Genomic DNA, 11,767 nt, shown 5'->3' on the forward strand with positions numbered 1-11,767 from the left:
CTCCACTTTCATCTCCCAATCTAAGTAGGTGTCCACATTTTCTTTTCCATGAAAGTAAGGGAGATCAACCCTTGATTCCCTCACTTTGGGTTCTTTAATGACTCTTCTAGGATGGGGTTGGTAATATGCATCAAGGTTTAGGCTATCCTCATTTTGGCTAGGAGAGTCATTGGAACTCTTTGTGGAACCTTTTGAGGAACTTTTTTGACTTTTGTTTTTATGTAATTTTTTTAAAAGTTTTGCTTCTTGTTGCTTAATCTTTTGAATCTCTTCTTCTAAAGCAAGAAGTTGTACTTCTCTTTCAATCTTTTCTTTTTTGTTTTTGAAGTACCTCTTCATGCTTCCAAAGTTTTAGTGCTTCAACCTCCTTGACAATTTTTCTAAAACTTTTAGGAGTATCAAAGTCACTACTACTTGGAGAATGATGACTCATGATTAAACAATAAGAATTTGTATGCTATGCAAAAAGGTATAAAATGTTTTTGGGATTTTCTAGGAATGAAAATAGCACTTGGAAGTCTAAGTGTACAAATTGCACTATCAAGGGAGGTGAGCTACAAAGAGCCACTTAATAACCAAGCCTTTTCAAGTGGAAATCACTAAACTCCTTTGTGGTACTTCCAATTCCCCAAAACTTTTCACAAAATTTTTGAATGCTTTTTCACAATTGGTTTGCTTTGAAAGCTAAGCTAAACGTGATCAATTAAGAACTACACAATTCTAGACGTTTCAAGGCAGCAAAATAAAGCAATTAAAAGACAAGGAACTTAAAGGAAGCAAGATAAGTAACTAGTCGGGTTCCCTAAGTGGAAGCTTGAAACATATGAAATTTCCAAGCCACTTCCACTAGTACTACACATGAGTAGGCTACCAAGGAGTTAGATATACCTGACCAGCTTCTTAATACTCCCTCCAAGCTTTACAAATTGGTTTAAAATACAAGAGATTATGGCAAAAATGTAAACTAGCCTAGAAAGCAAATAAATGATGGCTTTAGTGACCAATTAGTGACAGATTTTTTTTGATGTTCAAATTTCCTACACTTATTCAAGTGTTTAATCCGCCACTAATCCTTCAAATATGATGCTCCTGGACCTGCAAAAGAAACACAACAAAGAGGTTAATGGTGGCTGCCTCACAAGGTGAAAGGAATGGTCACTCAAGTGAAGGAAGTTTAGGAAAAGCTAGGTCACTAAATTAGGTCAAATTCTTGTAGTCTTAGTGTCCAAACTTTTCCTACTCTTTGTTGAGCAATGCTTGATCCTTGAGCAAGGATTTGAGGCCACTTCCAGCACAGGGAATTTAATGAAAGAAAACTAGACAAGCAATAAAGCACAATTTGGAAAGCTTATACCAAAAGTAAAGATTAATAGGTGTATATGACAAGACACAAAGAGGTTCAACAAGTAAAACTAAAAATTAAGACTCCAAATAAAAGCTAGCACTCAATTAGGAATGTTCCTAGATAGGTACTAGAGTAGATGAACAAAACAAAAAAAATTTGAAAGCAATTGGATAAGTATAGAACAATTAGTAGTCAAAACAATAACAAGGAATCAAGTGAATTTTATCCAAGAACACCTCACGGCTTTTGCATTTTAAATTGTCTTATATATATTTTTTTTTAATTCTTTCTTTTTCCAGTCTCAAATTAAGACTCCAGAGAAGGTATTTGCCTTTTGTTTCAAATTTTTCTATGATTCCAAGCTATAGAAACCGAGACTACAAAAATTAGGTCAAAATCCAAGTGAAAATGAGAAACTAGTGCACTAGTCTTAGGTTTTTGTATTGAAATCTTTTTGCACACTTTTCTTTTGAATTTTAGGACTTTTCTTTTGTTTTAGGCTCTGTTTTATCTCTGTTTTCAGCCTCTAATTTTTTTAAAATTGAATCCACAAGAAAGAGTGCACTAGAAGTAGAATTAAGCACTTGAAATTTTGAGTCACAAAATTTTTTATAAGATTTTTCAATGGAAAGTGATTTGAAAACTCAAGTACACAATGGAAACCTAACTCTAAAGAAACTTGCTAGGACTAATAGCAAATTATGAACACAATAAGGTAAAAGAAAAAGCACATATAGGTAGGCACAAATTAGAGCAAACCGAGAGCAACATGTAGACACAAAATTCAAAATAAAACTAGGTTAAACATGCTATTCAAGGAATTTGCAACATATAAGGACTAAACATGAACTTCTAAGACAAAACAAGATTAAAAACCAAAATCTAATGCATATGCATGAGGTCCAATCACGGACACATACAAGAATGGAGAGACTCAAAGAAAACAAAATATAAGCACAAGCAAAAAGGTCCTAATTCATGTTGATTGTGAAAGAAACTCAAAAACAATCAACCAATGGATCTATGGAACACAAGAGGATTCAAAACATATAGATCCACAATGAAACTTAAACAAGACAAGAAGAACACATTGAACACAAATTCGGACACAAAAAGATGAAGCACTTATCTCCTTGAAGAACCTTGCTCTTGATACCAAAATTGATGGCAACACTAGGAGAAGTGAAGGATGTGCTTCTCCTTGGAATTGCCTAGGCCGGATCTTCTTCAAAGGAGACTTGAAATCCAAATGAAAGAACACTTGAAGGATGAGAATTGCACGGAAGAACTAGGCCTAAGCCTTGAGGGAAGCATCCAAGCACAAAGGATCAAGTGATTGTTCACTTCAAAGAGAAGGAACAATGGTGAACTCCTAAAACTAGAGAGAATTCACGGTGACTTTGAGGGAGAAACTTGGCTCAATGGCTCTCAAATTTTTGAATATTCAAAGTGAATACAAAAATGTGAAGGGAGGACTTAAGTATGCACGGAAATGAAGCACATAGGCACCTAAACCAAAGCTACACAAATTGGCGCCTAAAGTTTGAATTCAAATTTGAAATTTGAATTCAAACTTTGGTGCACATGTGTAAGTCCGAAAATTTAGGTACCAAGGTGCATTTAGGTCTGATTTGAGAGTCATTTAGGGTTAATTTGAGTGTCACATGTTCAGCCACCAATGGTGCAAAACATGTGACTCAAATGTAACTTAAATGGCTTCCAAATTAAACCTAGTTTAACCTAATTAGCATACTTTAGTATTCCTTGTATTTTCCTATTCTAATGACCTAATTACATTGGTCAAACAATTACAATGGAAAGGAAAAATTACAAGAATGAAAATGAGCCCAATATTGGGTACCAAAAGCCCAAAGGCTCATGAAGCCCAAAACTAGGCGCAACTAGCCTAAAACCTAAAATGCTATTCTATGTGGTCCAAAATACAAGACCAAAATATATGATACCTATACTAACATGATGTATACAAAACATATGAAATTAGCTATAACAAAATATGGCCCATGAAAAGTTCAACTTGGGCCTTCCCAGGCCCATCAGGCCCATTGGGCCCTGACTGGCCCAAACCTTCATGTCTAGCCAACTCCTCTTGGATCTTTGAGTGTGTCACCTCTTGCATTCCCAAGTATGATTCCATCACCTCTGATTATATAACAAAAAAAAAAAACACATATCCTTACAATCTTTAAGAGGGGTGAAAGATAAAAAATATATTAATGTTTCATAGATGTTATAAAGTGCCATATAAAAACGACCACATTTTTTCTTCTTTCTAAATTGCCTTATATTAAGAATCAAAGTGAGTACTTTTTAATATTTTGGCTTAATTATCTTTATGTTTTCTATAATTTCATAAATTTTATTTCAATTCCTATAGTTGAAAATATATTGATATCAACATCTATATATAATTTATTCTCTTTATTGGTGTTTTTCATCCATTGTTATAATGATTAATAAAATGTAAATTTTATGAAATTATTGAGAAAAAAATAATACATAAAAAAATTAAAATAGAATATTTATATATTATAAAGATAAAAATAAAATTTTTTAAAGCTATAAAAACTAAAAAGATAGTTAAATGTAACATATTTTTTTAAGGATATTTATTAGTATTTTTTTAAAAAAAATTAAGGTGTGAATTCGTTATTTATTGACTCTCTATATTTTCTAGGCATGGCAACGGGGTTGGGCGAGGGCGGGTTTTACGTTCCCCACCCCCGCCTCCACAAATTTAAATCACCCCCACTTCCACCTCCGATATCGCTGGGGTAAAATCTGGGTATCCATCCCTGTCCCCAGCGAGGTTCGGGTTTCCCCGCCCTGCCCCTGCCCCTGCCTCCATTCTTATTTTTTTCTTCTTTTAAATAAATATAATTTAAAAAAAAAGTAAAATAATACAAATTTTTACATATAAATATTTCTAATTTTGGTTTATATATATATATATAAATAACTTTTTAATTATATTATAAAGCAGGGCGAGTATTAACATCTCCGTCCCCGCCCCCCGCCTCCAATTTTATCGATCGGAAAAAACTTGAACCTGAATTCGATAAACACGAATTTTTTCTATCCAAATCAGAGTGAATTCAGACAGATAAACACGAGGCTGGGTTAGTTTGTAATGTCTAATATTTTCCTTTGCAGTGGCATGATAAATTGACGGCAACTGAAACTTTCAACTAATTTATTTCGTGCCTCTAGTGGAACCATATCATTCAGAAATCTCTTTCATGTGGTTAAATGCGTTCCATCTTCTCAACCAATCATTCTTAAATTGTGTCCCTCTCCTTGCCAAAGAATTTAGGTTACGGATCTACAAGTCTACAACACCCAACTTTCTCTCTCACCTAGCTAGCTTCCAGGGTGCCTTTTTTAAATTTGGATTTTATAGAAGCATGAACCTTACGTACATATTATTAGATGCGGTTGGTTAGTCTTGTTCTCTAATTAAATTCATTAATTTTTTTTATTTTGATAACGCATATGTAAATATATATTAATAAGATTTATAATAAATGTAATTATATATTATATTGAGATAAAAATTTAATTTTTATTAGTGAATAAATGTAAAAAATGTCATTACTCACAAACGAGTGTGTCACTACTGGCAAAGTGGGTCGTGGCCCGCGGGCCTATCATTTCAACCCGCCAACCTGTCAAGCTCGCCCTACCAAGCCTGCCAATCCGACGGGTCAAATAACAGGCCGGCCCGCCACAACCCGCCAGCCCGCATATATTTTTTTAATTTTTTAATTTAATTATTTTTTATGTTTATTTTATTTTGATGAGAAGATGATAAAAAAAAAAGTAGAGACAACTTCTACCAAGAGAGCTTCTAATATTCTTAAAATAAAAATTTAAAGTTAATTAATTGTATTTGAACTTGTTTTGTGGACTATCAAAAAATTTTAGTTTATAAGTAATTTGTAAGTTTATAATTTGGTTTTGATTTTGGTGTAAGTGGACTAATTTTTATTTGATTTTGTTCTAAGTTTATAATTTGCTTTTGTTGAACATATATTATGTATAATATATATGCATTTTTAATTTTATATGGTTATATTTATTTATTTGTAGCAAAAAATTTATTTGAACATAAAATATATTTTTTCTATTTTTTTATTATTTTTTTTTTGTATGCGGGCTGGCTCACCAACCCACTAGCCCGTTCTTAGGCGGGGCGGGCCAGCATCCCCAACCCATTTTATATTGGCAGGCCGGCCTAGCTCGAACCATTTTTAGCGAGTCAATGGCGGGCCGGGCCAAAACGGGTCGGGCTGACCCGTTTTGCCATCCCTAGTCACTACCTCCTCTCTCCACCAACTCCTCTTCTCCACATCAATCATTTCCTTCTCCCCTCACTTTATCACCTCCCAATGCTACATATCTCTGCCCCCATGATGCATGCCACCTCTTCTCACACGTCCTAATCTGAAATTTGCAAACAGTACAAATTTAAAACAACCAAACAACAACCATTATATCAACCAAAAAAACCATTAAAATTAACGACCACAAATTTAGAATAAGGAGAAAAACCTAGCTAGCGTTGAATAATGGCAACGAGAGAGAAGAGGGAATTGTCGAGATGCAAACAAAGTCTCACATCGTTCAAACAAAAAGATGAACATGAATTTATATACATATAATTGTCTCAATTGGTTAAAAGGTCTTTTGAGTGATATTCAAAAGTAAAATCGTGAGGACTTAAGTCCAAAGCGGATAATATCTCATACCAATGTGAGACATGTGTGTGTGTGATAAAAACTCCTGATGCACAACAAATGGGTCCATATATGAAGAAGTGTTCGCTTAGTAACATGAAGGGTTAGGAGACGTGTTCTGCTATCGTGAGTTCACGATGGAGTGACGGTGCGACTTGGTGAGTATGATGGAGTTGGCAAGTGAATCTAGATATAGGATCACTTGCATCGAAAGTCTTCCTAACAATGAGTCCATATATGGAGGAGTGTTTATCTCCTAACATGAAGGGTTAGGAGGCATGTCCTGTTAATCGTGAGTTCACGATGGAGCGACAGTAGCTTTCGCTGGAAAAGGGGGTAGAAGTGTAAAACCATGGTTCTTTATTTGAAGGGAAGATTTTTGGGATGCAAACGAAGTCCCACATTGTTCAAATAAGATGATGAACATGAATTTATATACACAGTTGTATTCATTGATTAAAAGGCCTTTTGGGTGATGTCCAAAGGCAAAATCGTGAGGACTTCAGTCCAAAATAGATAATATCTTACTAATGTAAAGAAGACATATGTATGTGGAAACCTCGGTCGATAGAGCAAAATCGCAAGAGAAAGGGAAGAACAGTGAGGGCAAGAGGAAAAATGAGAGTTAATTTGAATTTAGACTAAATTTTTTAATGTTTGGGTCAGATCCAACCTACACTACAAAAAAATGTGTGATTTGTGACGGTTATTTTGGTAGTTTCTGGCGGTTAAAAACCGCCACAAATTGCATTACCGGCGTCACCAACAACCGCCGAATCTACGGTCGCCAAAAACCGTTTGCGGCGGATATTTTCTAAACGCTGGTTTTGAGTGCCAGAAAATTCAATCTCTTTGTGCCGGTTTGAAACCGCCACAAAATGCATTTTTGTTTGACTTGTTTGTCATTTTCTGGCGGTTTCAAACCGCCACAAAATTCATCTAAATATTTCTTGATTTTACATTTCTGGCAGTTTTAAACCGCCACAAAATTTCTCTTTTTTTTTTTCTTAATTTTCTCACATATTCCATCAAACCACATAATATAATTTTTTTATTTACTTATAGTTAAATATTATTGTTTAAAAATAAAAAACATTTTTTAAAACAACTTTTTTACTGTCATAACTATTGAGAAAGAAAAAAAAATGTGTTATAAGATTTGACATATGTTAAATAGAAAAATGGGTATTAATAATTAAATCAATCATAATATGATATATTAACAAACATTATCATTAAAAAAAGATTTAATCTCAAAGACTAATTTATATAACAAAATATTAATAAAAAAATTAAAATCAAGTTAAAAGGAAATAATAATTGAATTCTTAAAATGTTGAATAACTAGAAACTTATTTAACCTTTTTAATGTAAGTTAAGAAATTATATGACAATTCTGTATTGGAAGTTTGTTACAACCATAATACCCAAATTTCAATGTACCAAACAGAGAAAAAGGTATAATTTTAAATTACATTTAAAATTACATTTTTAAATGATGCTGCCCACCATTTGCTTCCTAAGCCATCAATAACTCCCAGAGCCTTGGAAAATAGCTTTATCCAATTTAGAAAAATCAAGCCAAACCCATGGTAGTTAGATTGAATTGATTGTTAATATGTAAGTAGTACTAATGAAATTTTAATTTTAATTAAAGAATACAAAAGGAGTTATAATAATATACTTTAATATAGTTATATTTTATAACTGAAACAAATTGATCGAGAGTTATTGAATTAAAAGTAGAGAAAAAGAGAGTGATTTCATTCAAAAGAGTTGGTACTTGGTATATATACCATTGGAAGCAGGCTCTTGAACTTTTTGTTCAGTTTTTCTTTTACACTCATATTTCAACACAAGTTTTACACAGTTCCTCTGTATTTCAAGTAATTCAAAAAAAAATATTATTTCTTTAGTAGCAGGCTGGGAGAAATTTGAAATGTCTATACTGATCACACAAGGTTGGAAGCAAGCCAAGTGAATAAGCATGTATTTATACAAACAACTTGTAACATCTTCCTAGAAAATTATGCACAATCACGAAACATTTGGATTACATAAAGACTTACCAGTCTGGTAGCAGCAATTGTGGTGCGTTTCCTTTCCTTTTTCTTGCGATTGCACTCGCCACACCAGCCAGAGAAATTAATCTTTTTGGTACTGTTTCATCTCTAAAAAGACAGAACTACAATGACATAATACAAACACTTAAATTACTGGGGGAAAAATTAACAGATAATAGTGACATGGGTATGATTTCTGAAACTAGTGAGTATCCTAGAGCAATTTAGTATGAAGCAAACACACAAAATCATTAGACAAACTGAAGTAGCAATGAAAGCAAGCAACAAATGAAATCACCTTCTACACCACAGAAGCAGGTTGACCCGATGACTAGATGTTGTAGCTCTAGCACCATGGTGATGGCGGCCCCTGATGAAGCACAGCTCGTCCAAGGACATGACAATAATCAAAGATCTTCTGCTTTCAAATAATGGACTCCATCAAAAAAGTGTACAACCACCTATGAGAAATGGCAAGAACCAGTGGTCCATAATTTTGGGACCGAATCCAAACCCATAATAAACAATCATTTGGATTTGCTTTCACTATTAGAAACAAATACATACATCTAAAGCTGCACTGAAAAATAGAAATATATATAGATACACCAATTCTGAGTCTTACTTGTATAACACGCATGACGAGCATTACTGAAAAATAGAAATATATACAAATTCCAATAATTTAATTCCCAAGTAAATTCTCAACAGGTGACTTTGAGAACCACCTATTTCCAAACTGAAAGCGAGCTCTTCTATCAAATAACGATATTGGAACATTCATTCCTAGTCAAACGGGGTCTAGAAAATCATAATTATACAACGCTGAAAACAATTTAATATGACTTCATCACCAACATCTTGCGAGAGATTATACAATAGGGTGATTGCAAGAGTTACGGAAAAGCCAAAATCCAATGTAACAGACCTGGGGTGTAGACAAAATCCCGACATCTTCTTTATTGAGCCTTGAATGCAAAAGTACAAAATAGACTTTCCAGAAGTAACTTTCGCTCATATGACAAGGACATAGTTCGATTCTGAGGGCAACTAATATAGGAGTCAATCTTTCAACAACCGCAGCATGCTCTTGTTGTGCATCAGACATGTCAAAATCTAAAAGTAGAATTCATCACGTTAAAATCTCAAAGGCATGTAAGGATGAGCAAAACAAAATCACGCAACCCGTGACCATACCATTACTGATTACTCACAATCTAATATAAAATCAATTTTCATCCAAGTTTGTAAGGCATGTAATGTAATATGCAATATAATTAACATTCAAGAGTGATCTGGTCTATAAGACTATAACTAAAACCAAATTGGGAATGTGCGTTAATGATTCTGTGATCTGATCCAATTAATAAAGGAGGTTACCGTCGGTGTCGTCTTCCTCCTCAATAGGAAAATCCAACCACGTCTCGGGATGCATAGCGATGTTCATGGCAAATGCCAACACCTCTTCCGTAATTCCAACCGCGCGTAGCTCGAAACCGCAATTCCCTTCCGAATCGGATCCGAAGGAAACCGAATTCGATTCAGGATCGTTCCCCTGTTCGGCGTCCGAAGAGTGATCGGAAACCGCAGTAGCGTCATCCAATTGTGGTTGAGAAATAGAGCGATGATTGGATTGGTCGGAGACGAAAGGAGAGGGATCGAATTGAGAATTTGAAGGTGGCGGAGCGAGGAAGGAGGCCATTCCCCAAAATTGACGAGTTAGGGTTTGCTTGATTTCGTCGAGGTCCTCTTTGACTCTGCTGCCGGAAACATCGTCGATTCTTCCAAGTCTCCAGAAAACTCATTCAACAAACTGAAGCAATAAAATTAATTAAAAACATATCTGGCATTCATTTTCAGTGGATCGTTTCTTTCAAAATTTGATCGTGTATACATGGAATAAGAATCTGGAATAAAAACCTGAATGATTTGAGATTGCCGTTGGTTGAATGACTCGAGTCTAACCTTTCCAAACCCTTGGTCTGCACTAATTCGGCGAATATCAATCAATAAATAGATTCAAAGAAATTAAATAGGTTAATTAAAGAGAGTAATTGAAAAGCGTTTGGAATCCAAGAATTTAAAGAATTCAGAATTTGGAGGAGTGAACTTATAGATCTAACGGTGCGAAGAGTAGGGGTGTGCAAAAAATCCAAATTGATCCGAACCGATCCATAACCGATCCGATCCATATTGAAAAATCCGATCCATTTTGAAAAAAAATCCGAACCGAACCACTTTATAAAACCGGTTCAGTTATCCGATCCATTTTTACAAAGTGGATCGGTTCGGTTCGGTTTGGTTTTTTAAAAAAACCGATCCATATATGAGTAAAAAGTGGATAACTGCACCGCACCGAACCGATCCAATTTAAAAAAAACCGATCCATATTTTAAGAAAACCAAACCGATCCACTTTATAAAAAATGGATCGGTTAACCGATCCACTTTTATAAAACGGTTCGGTTCGGTTTGGATCGGTTTTTTGAAAAAACCGATCCATGAACACCCCTAGCGAAGAGAAAGATAGGGAGGGTTACCGATTGAGATTGATTAATTCTGGCGCGGAGGTGGATGTGTGCGACGCTTTGTTCTTCCTACCTGGGAGGAGTTTGCGGAAATGAGGGTTTTGCGAAAATCGAAAGCAAGAAGTTGAAATTGAAACGTACCAGGCTTGCGAGAAGCTCGCGTGTGCTTCACTCTCGTCATGGGATTCAGTGGAAGAAGAAAACTAAACCGAATTTTTCGAATTGGTTTTCTTTAGTTTCGCCTTCAAAAGCGATGCAGTTTGCCTCCATTTTCATTTTTTTCCCAAAATACCCCTACGTACTTCGTTTTAAAAATGTTTTATTTTAGTTTAATTTAAAAAAAAAATTATTGAACGTTCTGGCGGTTTAAAACCGCCAAAAAGTGGCAACACTTGTAACAATTACCATTCCTGCGGTTTAAAACCGCCAGAAAGTGTCAATAATTTGTAGCACTTGCCATCCTTACCACAAATGTAACATTTTTGGGCGGTTTATGGAAACCGCAAAAAAAAAACCGCCAGTAATTACCTATTTTTTTGTAGTGCTAATTCTATTAAAACTCGACTGTATATGAATCAAATAATGAATTTTGTGTTTTCAACCTGTGATTTAATCAACCCAACCATATATAATAATAATGATAATGATAATAATCATAATCATAATTATAGTAATAATAATAATATATTAAGAAAATATTATTTTGATCGTTAATTTTTTTTATAAATTATTTGATAGACGGGAAACTAATATTCTTTAATTAAAAGAAAAGTTGTAATATTTTTTATTTCAAATAACATTTATAAATATTCTAAAAAATATTTTTAATTTATCAAATAAATTTTAATTATTCATATTATTCTTAGAATTTATGATTTTCATAAATTATAATTTTTAGGCATTTTTTTTACCATATACCAAATACCTCTTAGTGAATGGGTCCCACATTTATAGTGCAGGGCCTTATGTGAATACACTGCGAGATGAAGCTGATATATATGGAAAATTGTTGCATGTGTCAATATTGCATTGGCCTACACATAGATAAAGGCTAAACGAATTCGGGAAACTGTTAACG

At 34.2% G+C, this 11,767-nt stretch overlaps 1 protein-coding gene across 1 annotated transcript; it reads right to left on the reverse strand.

The window, feature by feature from the left end:
• Window positions 1-6,698: 6,698 nt before the first annotated feature.
• LOC109796228 (uncharacterized) lies at window positions 6,699-10,790 on the reverse strand. Its single transcript, XM_083072101.1, has 2 exons — window positions 9,543-10,790; window positions 6,699-9,278 (listed from the first exon to the last, which is right to left on the reverse strand). The coding sequence occupies exons 1-2, from the start codon at window positions 9,862-9,864 to the stop codon at window positions 9,034-9,036; spliced, it is 567 nt and encodes a 188-aa protein (XP_082928227.1). The 5' UTR covers window positions 9,865-10,790; the 3' UTR covers window positions 6,699-9,033.
• Between the last annotated feature and the right edge of the window lie 977 nt (window positions 10,791-11,767).

The sequence above is a fragment of the Cajanus cajan genome, chromosome 3 (genome assembly GCF_000230855.2).
Source record: "Cajanus cajan strain Asha chromosome 3, NIPB_CcT2T_4, whole genome shotgun sequence".
In the NCBI taxonomy this organism is placed as follows: Eukaryota; Viridiplantae; Streptophyta; class Magnoliopsida; order Fabales; family Fabaceae; genus Cajanus; species Cajanus cajan.